Source organism: Piliocolobus tephrosceles, chromosome 6 (assembly GCF_002776525.5).
Source record: "Piliocolobus tephrosceles isolate RC106 chromosome 6, ASM277652v3, whole genome shotgun sequence".
Taxonomy (NCBI): Eukaryota; Metazoa; Chordata; class Mammalia; order Primates; family Cercopithecidae; genus Piliocolobus; species Piliocolobus tephrosceles.
Genome location: NC_045439.1, coordinates 154,821,426 through 154,844,116, shown reverse-complemented (window position 1 = coordinate 154,844,116; position 22,691 = coordinate 154,821,426). Strand labels below are relative to the sequence as shown.

Sequence of the window (22,691 nt, the reverse complement as noted above, 5' to 3'; positions counted from 1 at the left end):
GCTAGGGGTATCAGGTAGAATTCAACTGTGGGGCACCTTAAATCCAGGCAGAGACCTTTTGGCTTATTTGGTATAAAGCAGGAAGCCTTTATGTGATCTTAAAGATATTATTTCCTGGCAACTAGAGAATCATATTCTATAAGACAGAGGCTGGGTTTGAAAGGTCTTAGTGTCCCCCCAGTCCCCACCACCATTACTTATTATTGCACTCTCTCACTTAGTACTTTCTTCTCTTTATTTTGTTTCTCTTTCTCTTAAAGATGGGAGGTATGGTTATTTTATATTGACAGAGTTGAATCTGCTGTGAGGCCTACAAAAAAAGGGAACATTTTGTGGTCTTGTTCCAGTGAGACAGAGTTGAAACAAGCTGAAAAGAAGTTACCAGGAAATCATAAATTTATAGCAGCACAAAACCCCGGAGTTGTGTTATTTTCTCTATCCAAAAAAAAAAAAAAATCAACAGTTCTCCTTGAGAAAGAGGAAATAATGGAGATGAGAACTTTTCTAGGAACTGGAAGTCTTGATAAAGTAGAGCAAATCTAGTAAAAAGTAAGGAATATGACAGCAAGAGAGAAAATGGGTCTGTACCATTGGATAGTCCAGTTTTGGATTTTAGAAGCGGGATTATTCTAGGTTATGGCATGGAAGGTTCATCATAGTGTGTTACTACAACAGAGTAGAAATCATTAGGTCCAGGTGTTCACTTTGAACAGATGTCTGCATAAACCCTAAAGTTACTTGGGATGGCCTTCCAGCCCACAATTCCGTTATTACGGTATTAATGGGTCTTGTCTTATAAGACCTGTGTGTCTCATAGTATCCCACCTGTCATTGCAAGATGAATAAATAAAAAATAAATGTATATTGAATTAACACAAAATTTTTCAGAGTTTCTGATTGTCAGATAAATGATGGGAAATGATGTGGAAAGTGGCTATCACATACTTCAAAACTGAAGAGTTTTGTACATGGGAAGAATAGTAAGGTCCAAATTTGGCATTGGGACATGTGAGAAGGAGGCAGGCTTCTGGGGAAAGGAGATAGAAAATGTGGAAGAATTTGCAGCCTTTGGGTAAGGGGGCTTCCTTGGAAATGACATCCTTCAGCAATGCCCAGATCTGATTTAAAGCAAAGTGAGAAAAAAAAGAGGGAGGATAATTCTAGGGGAGAAAGTGCAAACCAGTACAGGGATGAAGAAAGGCTTGGGTTCTAATATGAGAGCTTGTGTTCTGTATTTCACTCAGGAGCAAGAGGAGTAATCAGATGGGTTGAATTAATGAACTCATCTCATAATCCCAAACGGAATTCAGTGCAAAGATTTCAGTGTCAGGCACTCAAAGGCTCCAGATGTCTGTCTATTGAAGGTTTATGGAAATAATTGCTGCTATATGGAGCAAAGGCAGGTGCTGCAGGCTGCCACTCCAGGTGGTGTCTGCAGCCAGGTCAGCATGGTTGAGCAGAAGGTTCCAGACAGAATGTGGGAAAGAGTAGAAATCCTTTGGAGAAGTATCAGTTTGGCCCAGAGTCCCATACCCATCTGTGTGTCACCAGAACCCCAACCTAGGAACACATGGGTGCAGGGCTGCTGTTCTACAAATGGCTATTAATTAAATCAGGGAAGGTTATTGCATTAGTTTCTTGGCAGCTTGGGATGTGACTTATGGGATGGGGAAATTTCAGAAGACAAATAGTGAGACCCCAAGGCAGCTAGTGCAAGGTCAAAGCCTTGGTGGTTTGGGCACCTGGGGGATAGAAAGGGAAAGGGAATTGAGATCTTGAAAAGAGAACCTCAGAGGCGCACATTGATGGGAAAACTGTCAACTTTCATGCCTTCATAAAAAAAAAAATAATAATTATACTTCTATGATTTCTAAATGCCAGAGTTTTGTTGTTGCTGTAGTTTTTGGGGGAGTTTTAAGTTTTGTTTCTTTCTTTTTACTGGTTAACTGTGGGTGGGGGAGATATATAACTATTTCTCAATAGGGGGTATTCTTGGTTTAGGTGTGAAAGTTAAGTTTTGAGTGCTGCCTCTTGCATTGCTGATGACTTAACTCCCATGGCCCCTGCTTTCCAACATAAGCAGCACGTCTCCGTCATTTTGGCAACTAAGAGCACCTCACCACCCGCCCTTGTCCCACCCGCCAATGCCATTAGGAGGATCCTAACGCCCCTGATTGATGTGGAATCTAGGGGCACGCATCACCTGGGGAAAAATTTCATTCTCTTCAGAGATTTCACTAAACCCCCACTTTTAAAGCGGTGATATTCTGGAGTTTTCTTCAGTCTCAAAGAAAATGAAGACCATGAGTTCATATTTTACTATAAGCAAAGATTCCCAGATTTGTTTCTGACTCACATAGATAATGAACAGTGACATTTCAGTGCTAGTAAAACTGTGGAGCTATATTTTCCCAGTCTTCTTTTCATACATCTATAGTTTGTGGCTTCTTACATTCCCCTGTAGCCCCTCACCTATCTCTGGGCACAACCAGACATCTTTGTAGGGGTCTGTTAATAGTGGATTGCTTCACACTCTTACCAGGTAGGACCATTTTATTTTTTCATTTCATAGGCACATTCTAGACACAGTTTAAGAAAAATGACTTCTACTTAATCTGCCTTTCCAACACTCTGGTGGCACTTTCCAGCAAGACAGTCTCTGAGACGGAGGGACATGGAGGTGAAATGGGGCAATGGATAGCCAGATGCTCAGAAGGAGGGACGCTCCAGCTGGCTCCCCCAGCTCACTTCCGTAACTTAACCACACCTGGAAATCTGTTTGCTGCTCTGCTTGAAGTCCAAAGCCATGTGGTGATGACTAGGGAGCATGGCCTGACAGATAGGAGGGGCAGGAATGGAAGAATTGGTAAGGAAACTGTTTTCCTCTCCACGTCAGGGAGGATTGTGCAAGAAGTGAACGTATCAGTATAGATGGAGGGCTGCCTCTTTTCCAGGGCCTCTGAAATTTTAGGAGGGCTGCTTTTGAGATTGATATTTAGGAGAGAGGTCTACTCTTTGGGAAATCAGAGCAGTTCTTCTAATCGACCTTCAATTCTTTCTCCTTCTACCTGATCTCCAAGGCTTCTTTAGTCGTCCTTTTCTGTGAGTCTAAAACCCACCTCCTTCACTCTCCACATCTTCCTGGCAAATATGTGGCCCACCACATACTCTCCCTTCCTCCAACAGAACATACTTTGCCTCTTCCACAACCTGAAACCCCAACACTTTCCCTCCACTCATCCCACCTTGCTCGATGTCTGCATTCTCTGTTCCCCTCAATCATGTCTTATTGTTTTATTCTATATTTGGAGACATTATATAAATTTGCTTTCATATTTGCCCAAGTGTTGAAATCATCAGCTCACCTAGACCATATGCTTTGCACAGCTCTCAGAAGTGAGGCCTGGGCTGTGTGTGCACTTGCCCCCACTGACCTCACCCCAGGATTAAGTAGAGTTCTGACTCATGGTAGATGCTCAGTGATGTCCTGTGAATAAAAAATCTCCTTCCATAATCAGGTTTAAAAATAAAAACCAAAAGCACGTGGCTGTCAGGAATTGGTGGCTTACCTGACTCAGATACAGGAAGGTGACTCGGGGCCTGGCTCAGCAGTTTCCCATACTCATGTTTGGGTCTCTCTTCTCACGGCAGGAGGATGAAGTGGTACTCCAGTGCATCGCCACCATTCATAAGGAACAGAGAAAGTTCTGCCTGGCAGCCGAGGGACTTGGGAATCGCCTGTGCTTCTTGGAACCCACTTCAGAAGCCAAGGTGAGAATGGTTGTCCACCCTGCACCTTCCTCCAACTTGGCGTCTGACATAGTCATTTAGGGGAGATAAAGCTGGGAGATGGTGATGAGGACGACGTTTGAAAGGACACATTTATTTTTAAAACAGGAAGCAGATCTGGTTTAAACCATAACTCTCCACAAGCCTAGGAATTGTTGACGTAGGAACCCAGAGCACTATGAAGAATTGGAAGTGCTTTGCCTGTCAGTGTTGTCCAGGACCCTGGGGAGGCTTTGAGCTCACTGTCAGCGCTGACCGAGGAGGTCCTCTTAACACTCCCAGAACGCCTTTCTGTTGCTGTTAATTCCTAGAAATCTGAGTGCGTGTTCTTTACTCCCTGCTGTCATTTTATTGCTACAGAGACTCACAGATGCCTGAACCTATGTTTCACAGTGAGCACACCCCTTTCACTTCTGACTGCGCTGAGATTGTTGTAACTGTCTGCCCACTGTGACACGAGGGCAGAGAGTAATATTTGCACTGGTCTCTGCCTGCATGGTGGCAATAATGCTGTGTCTCTTCAGCAGAACTTTTCTTTCTCCGTTGTCAGGCTGTTTCTGCTTTTCAGGATCTGTGTGTCAAGTGGATCTATGTGCTCAGCATTCTTGCAGTGCTTTTCCATCCTGGGAAAACCTCTATATCCATCAGGGTTCTCTAGAGAAACAAAGTCAACTGGATGGATGGATGGATGGATGGATAGATGGATGGATGGATGGATGATGGGCAGATGGGTGGATGGGTGAGTGCATGAGTGGGTAGGTAGGTAAGCAGATAAGTGTATACAGATTTCTTTTAAGAAATTAGCCCATGCAGTTGTAGGGGCTAGTGAGACTGAAATCTGTAGTTAGCATCAGTAGGCTGGAAACTCAGGCAGGAGTTAATGCTGTAGCCTTGAGGTAGAGTTTCTTCTTTTCCAAGACATCTCAGTTGTTCTGAAGGCCTTCATCTGATCGGATGAGGCATACCGAAGTTATCAAGGCTAATAGCCTTTTTTTAAAGTTAATTGACTGTAGATGTTAATTACATCTACAAAATACCTTCACATCAAAACCTATAGTGTCATTTGACTGAATAATGGCACAATGGCCTAGCTAAGTTGACATAAAACCCACCATCACACCCTCTAAGCTCAGGTTTTCTCATAGAACCTTTCTTAAAAAAAAAAAAAATCAGAAATTGGTAACATTTTCCAAAAGACCCACCTTTTGGCATGCCATTTTCCACATAAACATATACAACACAGACATGCACAGAGAGTTTGGCTAAAACCTGGAACACCAGATATCCAGGGTGATGGCCACGTCCCCCAGAAGCCCCTTCTGTACATCACTGCTTCTCCCTCCCCCATGTAGGTCACTGATCCACGAGGATGGACGAGAGCCAGAGTCCCATTAAAATATATGGGATGGAAGAGAGACAAGGAAGATTTTTATCTTTTTAAAGATCTTTGACTTGATTTTCCTAAGGCCTTTTCTCATTTGCTTTTGTTCTTAGCTAGGTTTTTTTTTTTTTTCATTCCCAGCAGTCTGGGATAACAGGAAGTTCATTAGATTAGAAGTCAAGAAGTTAATTCTCAACCATGAGCTACTCATGTGACCATGAACAAATCAAGTCAGTCACTCATGTTTGCAATTTTCTCATCTGCCAAATGAGATGCAGGACAATCCAATGGGAAGTGTATTGACCTAAATTAGAAAACAAGTGGTATCCTTTTCTAGTCATCCTTCGAGTAGGGTATAGGGCAGTGCTTTAGGGCAGCAGTTCCTATCCTTTTTTGGCACCAGGATCCAGTTTTATGGAAGACAGTTTTAACACGGATGGTAGGAGATGGTTTCAGGATGAAACTGTTCCACCTCAGATCATCAGGCATTAGATTCTCATAAGGAGCATGCAACCTAGATCCCTCGCTTGCACAGTTCACATTAAGGTTCATGCTCCTATGAGAATCTAATGCTGCCACTGATCTGACACGAGGCAGAGCTCAGGCAGTAATACTTACTCACCTCCTGCTGTGCAGCAGCACAGGTTCCTAACAGGCCACAAACTGGGTCTGTGACCCCGGGGGTTGGGGACCCCACTTTAGGGCACAGGCTCTGAGCCAGACTGTGAGAGTTGGAATCGTGTCTCTACCACTTGCTGGCTAAACCAGGACCTTGGACAAGGTACCTCACTTCTCTGAGCTGAGTTTCCTCATCTGCTTAATGGGAATTTAATAGTAACTACCTTATAAGATTGCTCGCATGATCAAATGGGTTAGTAAATTGCCTAGTGCATTGTAAGCTTGATAAAACCATTGGTTATTATGATTTCATATTGCACAAGATATTTAAACTGGGACTTAGTTTCTTGTTCTTTAAGGAAAACTAATTATCTTTCAGGGGGACTGTGAAAATAAAGAGAAATAATAAAATATATATAGCACATAGTACTGAACTAATACAGTGTACTTAATAGCTAGAGTTGATAATAATGCTAAGTATAAAGTTGTTATCCCTTTTGACTTGCAAGGTCTGATTTTGTGTAAAAGACAGAAAGATTACGGATCAGCCCCTGAACTTACAAAATCTTGAGTTTGGAATGAAAGTCTTGGAATTACAAAATCATTTAATTATCAAATTAGATAATTCTATAAATATGGCTCTGGATTTATCGCTGTTTTACCCAAGCTGGATTAGAAACAACTGTGTGTTGTAATCTGAGAATGCTTTGTATCCCTCAGGCCATAGAAATGGTAAGTCATACACTCATAGATGAATTGGGGATGAGGAAGTGTCTTTCCTAACGTCTGCTTAACTAAGTGATTGTTCTTATTTTAATATGTCATTCTAAATTTCAAACAAGCCTGAAGAATTTTAAAAAGAGATATGTGTCATCCATATTTTTACCACTTTGTCGCAACTATTTTCATTTGTTTTACATTCTAGCCTTTGTCCACGTATACCTGCCAGTTTTCAAAGTTGTACTCATACTGGTTATTCAGACATTCTGTGTTTTGGGTTTTTTTCTTTAATATTTCAGCCAGTTCCATATTGCTATATGGTCTTCATGAATGGTCAAAAAGTAATATGCATATGGTTTTTTGGTTTATTTTGGCTTTCGGGAGTAAATATCCAGGAGTAGAATTAATGGTGTCGGAAGCATGAACACTGTTAAACTGCTTTCCCAAAATGATATACAAATTGTTTACAGTTGGCATACCCACCAGCCTTGCACGAGTGTGCCTGTTTTATACGTAGTATGAGGGAAGTGTACCATCAGGGTTCTCACAGAGAAACAGGATCAAATTCACGGTAAGGACAGAGCAGATACTCAGAATTTCTTGTCACTATTCCTGGGAGCAGCCTGCTAGATGAACCCAGGTTCCGAGAGCTTCATTCTTTCCTGCAGTCATTTGCAACTATGCAAGCCTCTCTTTTGGCTGGCTGTCTTCTCCCTCATTACTGAATAGTTGCCCTAATTCTCTACCGACAAATTTCTCAACGAGCTGTGCCATTCTTAGGTTTCTTGGATCCTAATGTGAATCATGCAGTGAGGTGAGGAGGTATGTTTCCGAGCTTGGCACTGGGCATGAGGCACAGACATCAAACACCATTCTTCTCAGCTGGCTACAGAGCCTACTGGTGACCTTGGGCATTTCTAGGCAAGGGTATTTTAAGCTGGTCGAGACTCAGAGAAAATTGAGATGAATTCTATGGAGAAGAAAGACTTCAGAGAAAAAAGAGATAAAGGGCTCAAAAACTATTCTTAGTGTTTGACCCTGAGAAAAGGAGATCATATGGAAGCAAAGGAGTGAGAGGATAGAAGAATAAGGAGCACGAGTATAAGATCATTAACACTTGCTGTAGACATGAAGACTATTTAGCACTAGGGAACTCTCCCAGGACTTTGATTCCTGTATGTCATGGTCCACCCTTCCTTGAAGGTCTCCTGAGACTGCTATTAATTGATGGAAGCACTATTATTCAGCTCCCTTTCAAACAAGCAAAGGTTCAGGAATTTAAAGCTATCTTGTTTTGTTTAAAAAAAAAAAAAAAGTCTAGGGGCTATAACCGGAGACCCAGAAAAAAGAGAGAGGAAATGTTTCTTGTTCATTTTATCATAGCAAATGTTTGTTTCCTTTCCTTTTTATTCAATAGAAAATGTGTTCCTAGGCACTAGAAATTTAATACTTTCCCTCTGGTCCTTCACATTATATCTCATCTATTCTGTATCTGCAGTGTCCACTTGAGGGGGTGGGGAGGGTCTTTGGTTCAACTTTACATCCATACTCATAAGACACTCATAGACCACTTGGCATCAGTCTTCTCAGAAGGACATAGGACAGGAACCATGGCTTGAGAGCTGAGATGTGTCAAGCACTGCATTTCGGCAGAAACCCCTATAGCAATTCAGGGGCTGGCTTCTGGATTTCTAATCCCCAGATGACAGCTCAGGTGCAAAGAGATGAGAGGGTCCACATCAAGTATGTGTGAGAGTTACCATGGCTTAAAAGCCTCACAGATCGTTGGAGCCAACATATCTGCCATAATCCCATGGGCACAGCTTTTGAGGACTCCACAAAGGCAGCCCCAGCTACAAGAGTCACTGCACTCCAAGGATATGCCTTTCTAAAATATGTATTGATAGTCTTCCCAATCCACATGCAGGCTATCAATCAGGGATCATTTTCACCACAAGCAATATACCCTGGTAACATAATTTACATACAAGTTGTATCAGGTGACCATGGGAACAAAACTGGAGAGTTAACTGAAGGTCAAATTCTCATGCAAAGGGATACAAAAAAATATCATAACACTTATCTCCCAGTAATCTTCAATGATGACAATTATTTAACTACTACGGCCTTGTTAGATATACGCAGAACCCCAATACCCTTCCAAATCCCAACTTTCACCTTTCTTAATAGTAGATCATCATTAAGAAATGGGAGGAATATGGGAACTATTTTTTGTTTAAAATAAGTTTCAGGCCAGGCACGGTGGCTCACGCCTGTAATCACCACTTTGGGAGGCCGAGGCAGGCAGATCATGAGGTCAGGAAATCGAGACCATCCTGGCTAACACGGTGAAACCCAGCCTCTACTAAAAATATGAAAAATTAGCTGGGTGCAGTGGCGGGCACCTGTAGTCCCAGCTACTCGGGAGGCTGAGGCAGGAGAATAGTGTGAACCCAGGAGGCAGAGGTTGCAGTGAGCTGAGATCGCGCCACTGCACTCCAGCCTGGGCAATAGAGTGAGACTCTGTCTCGAAAAAAAAAAAAAAAAAAAAGAGAGAGAAAAAAGAAAATAGTTTCAACAGACCAAGTTTTGTTTCATTGATTTTAAAGAAGAAGAAACAAAAGTAGGTGGAGTAAAACAATTTACCTTCGTGCCCTTTAAAAAGCCAGTGGCATGTCTAGCGTCTTGGGGCTCTAGGTATTTAACAGTGAAGTCCCACCTCTTTTTTGAGGAATTACTGATCTTACTGATCAGTAATTTCTGGTCTTACTGATCATGGCTTGTTCAAACTGAAAAATACAATTTTGAAATCCAGTGGAAATGTTCATTTTATTGTTTTCATCTCCTGTTTGGAGAATGAAGGGGGAATAGTCTACTATTGTTTCTGAGAGTGACGCAGGCTCTCAAGACCCAGGATTAAACATCAGCTGTTGTGCAAACATCATTATGTAGATGACATAAATTAAGATTGCATCTTTGGCTAAAAATAACTTACTTTCTATTATTTTTAGATTCTTTAGCTGAGAAAGAGATTACTGTTTCCTCCTAAAAAATTAAGTCTGTGAAAATTTGCAGAGACAGGCTCATCCTAAGGTTGTACACCCCTCTTTGAACTTCTGATGTATGTTTGTACATAGTATTCTCTATGGACCTGAGATCTTATGAAAGACCAAGCTATTATAAAACTTAGTTTTTTTAAAAACTCCCTTGTCATGTAATATGAAGAGATGTATAAGCTGAGATTTTGACTTTTTTTAAACATTTATCAGACATCATGCGCTATGTCCCAAGTAATGCTGTGGGTGCTTACTGCTTTCACTTACTCTGTATGACTCTACAAAGCAAACACTGCCCTCATTTACAAAGAAGAAAGGTATAAGAATTTAAACTGAGTTAAGTGACTTAATGAAGATTGTTCATTCCAAACCTGAATCACTGTCTAATTTCTGTAATATTCAGAAATAAAGAGTATCATGGATCCAACTTACATAAGGGTAAAGAAGGCATATTACTCCATGTAATTAGACTTCAAAAATGCCTGGGCACATCTCCATACCCCTCCCACAACTTTTCTACATCTGTCCTATGACTGTCTGGCATTCCTAAGTTAGAAATATGTATTTTGCTTAAATCAAACAGGAACTAGTAAAATGCAAATGCTGTGAGTGTGCCATAAAGCAGTGTTAAATTTTTTTACAGCTAATATTTTACAATATAAATGAGACTATCATATATTTTCTTCAAAGTAAGTTTCTAAAGGGGGATCTAAGGCAGATTACTATGTGCCTCTGTATTGGGATAGAGGTACCCAGACACAGTAAGACTGGGGAGGAGGAGTGTAAAACATCTACTGCATTAATTTGTGATAGTTTATCTGACTTTTCTTCTGCCTTTCCACCAGTCTCTGAGCACTGAAATCAAGGACTTTGTATAGCTGTGTATAGCACAGTGCTTAATAAACTTGACCCTGGAGTCAGACTACCTGGACTGGTAATTCTAGCTCCAACACTTAGCTGTGTGACCATGGGCGAATGACTTTACCTCTCTCTGCCTCAGTTTCTTCATCCTTCAAACTATACCTATCTCATAGGATTATTATGAAAATTCAATGACACAGGTTCAAAATTGTAATACGCTTTACAGCAGTTCCTAACACATCAGAAGTGCTATATTTAAGCAGTAGCTTTTAGTATCAGCACAGGGTCATACACATATTAGGTCCTCAGAAAATGTTGATTGGCTTAGTTAAGTTGCCCATGTACTGAATTAACTAATTCAGTTTTCGAAAGCCTAGATGTAAGGATCAGGAGGATATTTATGACTTTAAAAGTAACGTATTAAGGAGAGTCAGAGGGAGTTAGATAAAAAGTGTTCATCAGTGAGTGGATGTTTTAAACAATGAATCAGTGAGATATCCATTTTAATTGTTACTAATTTTTATTTTAATTCTGATGTGCTCAGAGAACATTCTGTGTATCACTCCAATCTTTTCCAGTTTATGGAGACTTATTTTATGGCCCAGCATATGGTCTGTGTTGGTGAATGTTTCCGGTGTCTTGAAAACATGGTGTGTCCTGTAGTTGTTGGATGTAGGTTTTATGGATGTCAAGATGGTCAGCAGTGGTGTTCAAATCTTCTGTGTCCTTACTGACACGTATCTACTTGTTTTATCAATTATTGAGAGAAAGGTGTTAAAAACTATGATTGAGGATTTGTCTCTCTTTAGTTCTGTCACTTTTGTTTCATGTATTTTCTATTTCTATTATTAGTTGCATGTGTATTCAGAATTTTTGTTTTTCTTGATGAATTGATCCTTTTGTCATTAACAAATTGTCCTATTTGTCCTTGGTCTTACAATATACTTTGACTGATATTAGTAAGCCATAAGCTTTCTTAAGCTTACTGTTTATATGGTACATCTTTTTCATTTGTTTTTACCTTTTGTATTTATATCTTTACATTTAAGATGTATTCCTTATAAACAACATATAGGTAAGTACTGTTTTCCTACCCCATTTTACAATCTCTCATGTTTAATTGGAGTGTTTTATTCATTTACATTTATTGTAGTGATTAGATACTTGGGTTTTAGTTTACCTTCTTGCTATTCTTTTGTCTCCTCTGGATTTTGTTCTTCTTCTTCTTGTTTGCCTTTAAAGAAAATAAAGTTATGTCATTTTATCTTCTCTGTTGGCTTTTTAGCTCTACCTCTCAGTATTATTTTTGAATACTTTATTTATATATTTATTTATTTGGAGACGGAGTCTTGCTCTCTCATCCAGGCTGGAGTGCAATGATGCAATCTCAGCTCACTGCAACCTCTGCCTCCTGGGGTCAAGCAATTTTCCTGCCTCAGCCTCCCAAGTAGCTGGGATTACAGGCACCTGCCACCAGGCCCAGCTAATTTTTTGTATATTTAGTAGAGATGGGGTTTTGCCATGTTGGTCAGGCTGGTCTCAAACACTTGACCTCAGGTGATCCACCCGCCTCAGTCTCCCAAAGTGCTGGGATTACAGGAGTGAGCCACCAGGCCTGGCCTTGAATACTTTTTTTCTCTCTCTCTCTTTTTTTTTTTTTTTAGCAATTAAAATATAAATCGTTAACTTATCACAGTTTTCCTTGCATTCGTATTTATACAAATTCCCTTATATCTTTTGTGCTATTATTGTCAGGGATTTTATTTCTACCGATTATAAAATGTGTAACACATTTTTATTTTTGTTTCAAAATGTCAATAGTCTTTTAAAGAAATTAATAAAAGGGAAGAATAACCTTTTATAATATTAATGTATTTGCCATTTTCAGTGCTCTTTTCTTCTGTCCTCTAGATCCAGATTTCTATCTGGTAGCATTTTCCTTCAGCCTTAAGGATATTCCTTAGTGTTTCTTATACTTCAGGTCTGCCGGAGACAAACTATCCAAGCTTTTTTTCCCACTGAGAATGTCTTTATTTTGTCCGTTTTTGAAGGATTTTTCTCTGGATATAAAATCACTATTTAGTTTTTTTTCTTCTTCTTGCAGCACTTTGAAGATGGCATCTTATTGCCCTTTTGCCTCCATTGTTTATGATGTAAAGTTAGCTCTCATTTTTATCATCATTCTTCTGTATGTAACAAACCTTTTCTTCTGGAAAGTTTTAACATTTTTTTTCTTTATCTTTGATTTCTAGCAATTTGGTATTTGTTGTTGTTGTTGTTGTTTGAGATGGAGTTTCACTCTCGTCACCCAGGCTGGAGTGCAATGGTGCCATCTCAGCTCCCTGCAGCCTCCACCTCCCAGGTTCAAGCAATTCTCCTGCCTGAGTCTCCTGAGTAGCTGGGATTACAGGCACAAGCTACCACACCTGGCTAATTTTTGTATTTTTGTAGACAGGATTTCACCATATTGGCCAGGCTGGTCTCGAACTCCTGACCTTGGGTGATCCTCCCACCTCAGTCTTCAAAAGTTCTGGGACTACAGGCGTGAGCCACCATGCCCAGTCAGGTTTCTAGCAATTTGAATGATGCGTTTGAGGGTAGTTTTCTTTAAATTTATTTTGCCTGGATTTTGATGAGCTGAGCTTTATGGATCTTTTGGTTGTTTTCATTAAGTATAGAATTTGGGGGACATTATTTCTTAAAATATTTTATCTGCCATATTTACTCTCTCCTGGGACTCAACTATTTATGTGTTAGATTGTTTTATATTGTTCCACAGGTCACTATGACTCTATCCATTTTTCTTCAACTATTTTTTTTATCTATGCATCTGCCTGAATACTTTGCATTGACCTATTTTATATTTATTCATTTTTTTAATGTACATGTGCTAGTAACTACCTCCTCCAATGAATTTATTTCAGGTTTTATTTTTAAATTCTAAAGTTTCCATTTGTTTCTTTCTAAGGTTTTTGTTTATTTTCTAAGGTTCTTCTCTCTCCTCCATTAATCTTTCTCCCCTTCCATTATATCTCACTTCTCCCATTATTCCTATTTTTTTGGTAAATTCATTAATAAATTTATAATCATTATTTAGATCCTTGACTACCAATTCAACATCTTGAATGTCTGTAGGTCTGCTTCTAATGACTGATTTTGCTCTTGGTTATAAGACACATTTTCCTATTTCTTTTAATATTTAGTATTTTTAAATTTTATACTGAACATTGTAGATAATATTTTATAGTTATTCTGGTTTCTGTTGTCTGCCCCCTGAGGAATATTGTATTTTGTTGTAGCAGGCGGTTAAATGACTAGTGAGTCTCTTTCATCTGGTGCCAGCTTGCTCCATTTTAGTTTTGCCCTTAGTTCTAAGGTACTGTTCCTGGTCTCCAGATGTAGTCTTTTGGAGTTTTAATGAAAAGCCTGCAGTATTTCCTAAACCCCTCTAAATAGCCAGACTTGAAAACCAAATTTTGACATTCCAGAAATAAGTAACTATGGAAACTTTTGCTTATTTTAAGCATTTTAGCTGTTGCTTTCTAGCAATGCTGTCTTATATAGCTTATGAGTTGGCAAACAAATTGAGGGGAATTTGTATACTGATCTTGGGTTTTATTCATCTGTGGTGGTTTCCTCCTTTCTAGCATTTCTCCTCTTCCATTTCCAGACATTCTGGTAGCCCCAGACTCAGGTCTCTTACTTCCTAGAAGCCTTTTTCTTGACATCTAATCCCCATATCCCCATGGATCCTATGAACAGGAGAGTACCCTTAGAAGAAAATTTAATTAAATGTGTATAGCACCTGATTCGCTTCTCATCTTTAAAAACTAACATTCCTTTCAGTTCTAGATTGCTCCCTGGTGGCTTCAGTCATTTGTTTAAATATTTATCCAGAATGTATAATTGTTATTAGCAGGAGGATTATTTTTCGATAAGTAGTTCCACCGTTACCTGAACCAGAACCTCATCAGCGAGTATTCATTGCTCTTTAAAAGAAGTTGAGCATTTAAATGAAGAAGAGAAAAAAAATGGTGGTTGAAGTAGAACTGAAGTTTTATAAAGAAAAAGTTTTAAAGTTGTAGAGAAAAAGTTTTCTTAAGAGACACAAGCATGTTTCTATGGAGAGAGGAAAAGGGTCCTGGAAAAGGAGAGAGAAGATTCCAAAAGATAGAACGTTAGGCATATGCATAAGATAGAACTTTCTTTTGCTTATGCCAAAGCTCTACTCAATTTAATTCCTTCTCTAATAGATGGGCACTATTAGAGAGGGAATTAAATTGTGTATGGCTTTGGCATATACAAAAGAAAAGATAGGTGATAAGGACACAGATTTTGAAGTAGTAAGGATGGGAGCTGAACATGTATAGGGACTTATTGCTGAAGGAAAACGTAGACTTGTAATCATTGTATAGATTCCTCATGTGAACAGGAGATGAATAGGCTTGGATTATATTGAATTCAGGTATGGATAACAGAATTCATGGGGTGGCAAAGGGATCAAGGTTGGAGGAGTCAAGTATGATGCTAGAGTTACAGGTTTTAGCTGCCTGTAACTGGCTGGCATATCATTGAGTGAAATGGGGCATATACTGGGGAGGGATAAAGGAAGACCAGGAGGAAGTGATGGAATTTATTCACATGTGGAATTCAAAAAGCCTATAAGACATCCAACAGAAAATTTTGGTAGGCATCTGTATATATGGCTTAAGAGTTCAAAAGAGTTCAAAACATTACATGGAAGTAATGTTCAGGAGTTACTGGCTTAAGTAACTCCTTAGTAAAGGAGTTAGTAAATCACACTATGAGAGTGAATACAGAAAATGTGTATTAAAAAGAGAGGAGGGTCTGGGAAATGCCAATAATTAAAAATGAATGGAGAAAGAGAAACGATGAGAAGGAACATCCCGAGAGATCAGAAAAGAAATAGGTATGTGTATCACAGAAGTCACAGAAATCAAGAGAAGAGTGTCAAGAAGGAATATAGTCATAGGATAGAATGCCACTCGGAGAAGATGGCATGTCCATTAGATATAGTAACATGGAGGCCAGTGGAAACTTTGGAGGGAGCTCTTTCAATGGCATGTGGTGAGGACAGAAGCCGATTTAGAGAACTTGAGGAGTAAGAAGAAAGTAAGAAAATAAAGACAACCAGTGAGGAGTCTCTGAAAGAGAATGATAGCAGGACAGAGTCTTAGAATGGATGGATTTTTGTAATAGGAAAGGCTTCAGAATGTTTAAATGCTGAGGGGAGGATATATGTAGAAAAGAAGAGAGAGGAGATACAGGAGAGGGGAGAGGTGGTTAGTGTGCAAAATTGCTGATATGGTGGAAAGGCCTGGCATTAAGAACATAGACAAGCAACTGACTTTCAAATAAATGAGGAACTCATATTCCACTGAAGAAGAAGGAAAATGTCAAGGATGAGGGTGAATCTGTAGGTTTTTGTGCAGAAAGTTTTGGAGTGAGCTGCCTAGAGAAGAGTAATGACATTGCCCAATAGTGTGAGAGCATAGGGTTGAAGACCACTTGAGGATGGTGACCATGAATTTTTAGTGCTACCTGTTTTCTAGATGGTGTCACTCTCTGCAGCAGTCCCAGCACAGGCATGAAGAAAGTGCATAGTTAAATTCAGCCAGAATCAAACTGTTGCCAGGCAAGTATGATAAACAACAAAGGGGTAAAAGAGTTTAGGAGATTGGACCATGGAGTCTTGGAATTCAAGCTGAATGAGGAAAGAACCAAAGATAGGAGTGAAGATGTATAAAGGGATATAAATAGTAGGGAGAGTAGTTTAATGAGTGAGCAAGCAAGTTGGAAGATGAGTAGATGGTTAGACAGTGGCCTGTCTCAATCAGAGGTCTCAGAGTAGAGGAATTTCATGGAAACAACTCCTAGGTGTATGACTATCAGAGGGTGTGACTGACGTGGAGTGTGCCAAATAACTGAGGAGTAGTAAGATGGAATATTCATTCATTAGTAGGTCTACTGTAATAAATTACCGCAATCTAGATGGCTTAAAACAACAAATTATTCTCTTGCAGTTCTGGAGGCTAGAATTGGAAATCAGGGTGTTATCAGGACCATGCTCCTTCCAAAGTCTCTAGAGCAGGATACTTCCTTGCCCATTCCATTTTCTGGTAGCTTTAGGCATTCTTTGGTTTGTGGAAGCATAACCCCAATCTCTGTCTCCATCTTTACGTGGCTTTTTTCTCTGTGTATGTCTTTGCCTGTGCATAGCATTTTGTTCTTCATATAAAGTACATCAATCATCTTGGAAGAAGGCCTCCATCTCAACTTCATTATATCTGATAAGGTCATATTCACAGGTACAGGGGTTAGGAATTCCACATATCTTTTTGGGGAACACAAAACCGTATCAATATGAATGTTCAAATCACTAGGAGCAGCAATGAAGAGAAGACAGATTTCAATAAAGGAATAATAGCTCAGAGTCCACAAACATCAAAGAGGAAGGGAGTGGAGGGTGATGTTGCCAGGTGTGTAAATCTTAGAGTTAACAGTTTGTGGAAGAATAATGATCTGAAACCACTGCTGAGCAGGAGAAGAACATAGGCCCCACCTTGTGAGCCTGAGTTATTTGGTGAGAGAATGAGTATCCTGTGATTGGGAAGTCCCCAAGGGAAGCAGGGTCCTTTGGGAGGAGCTGAGTTTCATTTGTTCAGGCTCAGAGTGAGAAGTGGTGCTCAGGGAGACCTTTGGGACGGATGGCTGGGTGCAATGGGTCATGACTGTAATCCCAGAACTTTTGAGAGGCCGAGGCAGATGGATCACATGAGGCCAGGAGTTCAAGACCACCCTGGCCAAAATGGCAAAACCCCATCCCTACTAAAAATACAAAAATTAGCCAGGTGTGGTGGTGGGCGTCTGTAGTCCCAGCTACTCGGGAAGCCAAGGCATGAGAATTGCTTGAACCCAGGAGGCAGAGGTTGCAGTGAGCTGAGATCACGCCACTGCACTCCAGCCTGGGTGACAGAGCAAGCCTCCGTCTCAAAGGAAAAAAAAAAAAAAAACAGTGTGGTGTTGATGATGGAGGATGGAGCATTATTGATCACGGAGCAGGCATTCCAGCAGGAGGTTTGGAATGGGCAAAAGGCTGAGTCAGGTGAATGGAGGGTGAGAGAATTAAGAAAATGAAAATACAGAAGAGGAAAAATGATACAGCAGAGGATTTAGATAGTGGCAGTTGCCGAAAGGAAACAAAACAAGGGCATGAGACTTATGGGTTTAATCCTGCTGTCTTCTGGAGCGTGGTGGGCATGTTGTGGCATGTAGGAGATAGAGACTGGATCGTCGTTCTGTTTGACCTGGACATTCTTTTTTATCTTAGCTACTAGAGTGCCTGTTTACAAGTTCAAGGCTTGCTGCTCAACATTTTGGGTGAACAGAGTTCACTAAGAATGTTCAGTATTATGCACATATGGTGGGCTGGCCCTGTGGTGAGGTTCTAGGGGGACCACAGTGGGCACTATGCACTGAGAAACTGGCCTACATCAGGCTGTTGTTCCCGTTAGGCCAGGGATTATTGCTGTCACATGCAGGCAGGACAGAAAGGCTCATTTCATATTGGTCCGTATGCAACTTCAAGGCGAAGGGTTGGGATGCAATCCTAACTATGTTCAGATTCTGAAAAACATGGCTCCACATTCCAGTGCTTCCTGATTGGCAGCTGAACTGTTGTCTTTCAGGAAGTTCTCTTCCCATTTCTACATCCACATTGCTGCTCGTGCTCTGCTATTTCTTTCTTTTTTTTTTTTTGAGACGGAGTCTTGCTCTGTCGCCCAGGCTGGAGTGCAGTGGCGCGATCTCGGCTCACTGCGAGCTCCGCCTCCCGGGTTTTACGCCATTCTCCTGCCTCAGCCTCCGGAGTAGCTGGGACTACAGGTGCCCGCCACCTCGCCCGGCTAGTTTTTTTTTTTTTTTTTTTTTTTTTTATTTTTTTTTTTTTAGTAGAGACGGGGTTTCACCGTGTTAGCCAGGATGGTCTCGATCTCCTGACCTCGTGATCCGCCTGTCTCGGCCTCCCAAAGTGCTGGGATTATAGGCTTGAGCTACCGCGCCCGGCCATGCTCTGCTATTTCTAACAGTCAAGGAATGGAGAAGGGAAACAGATATCTAAAGAAATAGCATAGAAGTCAAGTGCAACATGTGTTAAGTTTATTAATGCATTTGTCATCTGTTGAACCCATAGTAAAAGAGAAAAAAAAATCCACCTTCTAACTCTGAGATCTCTCCTCATCTGTATTGTCCTCCTGCCTACTTGAGTTATTAATGCTGTCTTGATCACTTATCTGCTTGAGGCAATACCAAGCCCCTATTCTTATTTAAAGGCAATCTGCACCTCAGTGGTGGGAATCTTCACAAAGAATTTATTCAGTGTGTAAAGTAGCACCATAGGTCTGCTGTTCATCTGTCATTTACTTGCTCACAGCAGGCCAATGGCCCCAGGTGAATGATGAATAGGTATTATTCATACACGAGGCACCTCTGCCATGCTTAGTACTTTGCTCTTTAGACCTAATAGCTGCTATTTTGGTCTCGATTAGCAGTATTTTTTTCTTCCTCCACTGACTCCTGAACTTACTAATTAGATCACAACCTTCCCTTTTTTTTTCTGTCATTAGAACATCTCTTTTCTAGATGTTGTTTTTACATGAAAAATAAAATGGTATATTGTGTTTGTGTTACAACTGGACTTTTAAGAACCCAAGTCATGGCTGGGCACAGTGGCTGATGCCTATAATGCCAGCACTTGGGAGGCCGAGGCAGGCAGATCACGAGGTCAGAAGATCGAGACCATCCTGGCTAACACAGTGAAAGCCCGTCTCTACTAAAAATAAAAAAATTTAGGGGAGCATGGTAGCACATGCCTCTAGTTCCACTTGGGAGGCTGAGGCAGGAGAATTGCTTGAACCCAGGAGGTGGGGGTTGCAGTGAGCCGAGGTTGCGCCACTGCACCCCAGCCTGAGCAACACAGTGAGACTCCATCTCAAAAAAAAAAAAAAAAAGAAAAAAGAAAGATAGAAAAAAAAAAAACCCAAGTCATGTTACATCTATCATGTTGATTCTTCATGGATATTTTAAAACCAGGAGGTAAAACCTAAGTCATGGTTATGACCTTTTGTGTTGTATTTTGAAGTTATGTGCATGCTCATAATTCACAAATCATGCTACTGTTTTGGGTAGTGATTCAAGAGATCTGGCTTTCCTCTCCCTCTAACTTACTGTAAAATATGATGCAAAATGACCTCTCAGGCCTGAGTTTTGCTACCTGTCACATGAGGACCTGTTTTATGAAGGAAATGCCTACAATTTTTTTTAGAAATTAAGATTTTCAGACATTTACATAAGCAGCTTTATGTTCCTTATTTTTTTAACTTTTAAGTTCAGGGGTACACTTGAAGGTTTGTTACATAGTTAAACTCATGTCACAGGGGTTTGTTGTACAGATTATTCATCATCCAGGTATTAAGCCCAGTGCCCAATAGTTATTTTTTCTGCTCCTCTCCCTCCTCCCACCTTTCACCCTCAAGTAGACCCATGTCTGTTGTTTCCTTCTTTGTGCTCATAAGCTCTCATCATTTAGCTCCCACTTTTAACTGAGAACATCAAGTATGTGATTTTCTGTTCCTGCATTAGTTTACTGAGGATAATAACCTCCAGCACCATCCATGTTCCCACAAAAGACATAACATCACTCACTTTTTATGGCTACATAGTATTCCATGGTGTATGTGTACCACATTTTCTTTATCCAATCTACCATTGGTGGGCATTGAGGTTGACTGCATATCTTTACTATTGTGAATAGTGCTACAATGAATATTCATGTGGAATAGAATATTCTAGAATGATTTCTATTCCTCTAGGTATGTACCCAGTAATGGGATTGCTGGGTCAAATAGTGGTTCTGCTTTTAGCTTAGACATCACCACACTGCTTTCCACAACAGTTGAACTAATTTATACTCCCACCAACAGTGTATAAGTATTCCTTTTTCTCTGCAACCTCACCAGCATCTGTTGTTTTTTTACTTTTTAATAGTGGCCACTCTGACTGAGATGGTGAGATGGTACCTCATTTGCCTTGTTCCTTAAAGTTTCATTCTTTTTAAATAATGACCTGACCAAACTCTATGAACTGAAACATTTTGAACCACTTGCAAACAAAAAACTTTTTTATTCTTAACTTCCTGACATAGAGCAAATAGTTGATTTTTAAATAATGTATTAACAAAACACTCTTGGGAATTTGTTTTTCTTCATCTAAATTATTTCAGGGAATAATTACAAAGTGTTCCTAACTCAGTCATTCCAGGATTTTGCTGCTTTCTCTATAAGAATGTCTTCAAATCACTTTTCTTCCATTTAATTGAGCTTTATCCAAAGCTTTTAGAGGATGAGAACAATTGGTACAAGAAAGCTGTTTGTAAGCCTCTCTCAAACAGCTGCCTTTGGGCCACTGAGCAGTTGACAAAATTAAGAAACTCTTGACCTAATGATCTGTTTCTTCTTGGAGCATTTTCATCAAGGATTTTTGCTTTAAGCCCTACTTTAGTACTTCACTGTACATCCCAAGATATTTCCACTTCAGAATAGAACAGAATATCATCTCTTCGGGGTGATTCAGGTGCACTACCGCCTAATAGCACTGAGGGTGGAATAATTGATCTCAGCCTCACCTCTTCAATTCCAAGAGTAGTCACTTCAGACTTGAAATTTGAATTATTACCCTAATAAGCCATGGCATTTAGGTTCAAACAATTTAACTTCTTTTACCTAAAGGTGAAGAGAGTTTTTAGAATTTAATACAAGCTGTGAAATGGAGTGAACAGAGGACGGCTTAATATTATCCTTCAGAAACTTTTAAGTAAACAGCTAAAGAGTATTACTCTTTTGTTTAAAAAAAAAAAAAAGTCAAGAAAGATGAGAACTTTTCGATGTTTACGAGAATTTTTACAACCTTTTCTGGTCAATTTTTGACTTGAAAAATAAGCCCTGTGGTTTTGCTCACTACTCAGTTTCCTTGGCAAATTGTGTCAAGAATGCTTCTCCATAAAGATAAGCCTGGCCAGTATCCATGGGGCTTGGCACGGAGCTCTCTTGGAAGGGTGGTGGTTCTCAATCTTGAATGAACGTATCCATCAGTTCCCATTTTTGTATTGAATGGGGCCAGAAACTGGCTTTTACTTTTTTAAAATAAACTCCCAACAATTCTTATGCAGGTGGTCTACAGCCTGCACTTTGAGAAATTGTTGACAGGTAATTTGCAGTCATTGACCTTATACACCTGTTTCGTCATTTGACTAATATCTTCAGTGACAAAGGAGCTAGCTGGTTAGCAAGGTTAGGTGTGCTGGTGTCATCACAAAATAAAGCTATGATCTTGACTTCATTAGCATCACATTCTATCATAGGTTTCCAGTTGCTATAGTAATAGATAGACTTGCTTCCTTTCCAAAATATACAAGTTGAATAGGCAGCCAAACATGGCTTTCATCTGTGTCTAGTTCACTAAGAACATAAGGATGAATGCCACAGGAGAGCAAATGGCTAATTTGAAGCATTTATCTTCATAGGGTCTGACAGACCTTGCTTAGGTTGCCGTGAGCAAGGACTTTGTTTTTGGAGGTGTGGCATTGCTCCATCAGTTTCTGTCAATGCATTCATTCTGCCTAGTGCTTCCAAGTGAACTCAACCATTATGTATTGGAGAGAACTCTTAGTTATCCAGGAGGGAAAAAGAAAGGCCATAATTTGTCATGCAACACCCCTTCCCTGTCTTCATTGTTGATGGAGAACCTCAGTAACCCTGGTTGATTACTTAGCAGAGCAGAGGAAGGGAGCTCAAGATGAAAGCCCAGTCATGTGAACTTGGATGGTTGGACAGATGTAGCATTAGACGTGGTATTTCCTGGCCAGTCCCCCAAGATATACTGAGTGATGGGTTGGATTCAAGTAGGAGGAGATCGAGTCTCCTAATGCTTTCCCTGTGTTTTTCAGACACAGCTCATGCCCTGGGTGAAAGATGTCAATGACTTCAACCAGGAAAGATTTGGGGAGAGGGAGATCCAATAGATCACCACAGTTCAATGAACACTTTCTTTGTACCCAATCTCCATACTTAAAATTCTTCCTGGTAAGGATGACATAATTGAAGAAGATATGGTCTGAGGAGGGGTAGGTCTTTCTATTACGATTCTCTTCAAACACTGCCAAGTGAACATTTTATCTCCTGTAGCCTCTG

The 22,691-nt window shown here is 40.1% G+C and overlaps 1 protein-coding gene across 1 annotated transcript in view; it reads left to right on the top strand.

The window, feature by feature from the left end:
* The first annotated feature begins 2,854 nt into the window (after window positions 1-2,854).
* Window positions 2,855-22,691, top strand: part of RYR3 (ryanodine receptor 3) — a 404,874-nt gene continuing 385,037 nt past the window's right edge. The window contains exons 1-2 of the mRNA XM_031935734.1: window positions 2,855-2,866; window positions 3,652-3,771. Coding sequence (XP_031791594.1) covers window positions 2,855-2,866; window positions 3,652-3,771 — 132 coding nt within the window. The remainder of the gene's footprint in view (window positions 2,867-3,651; window positions 3,772-22,691) is intronic.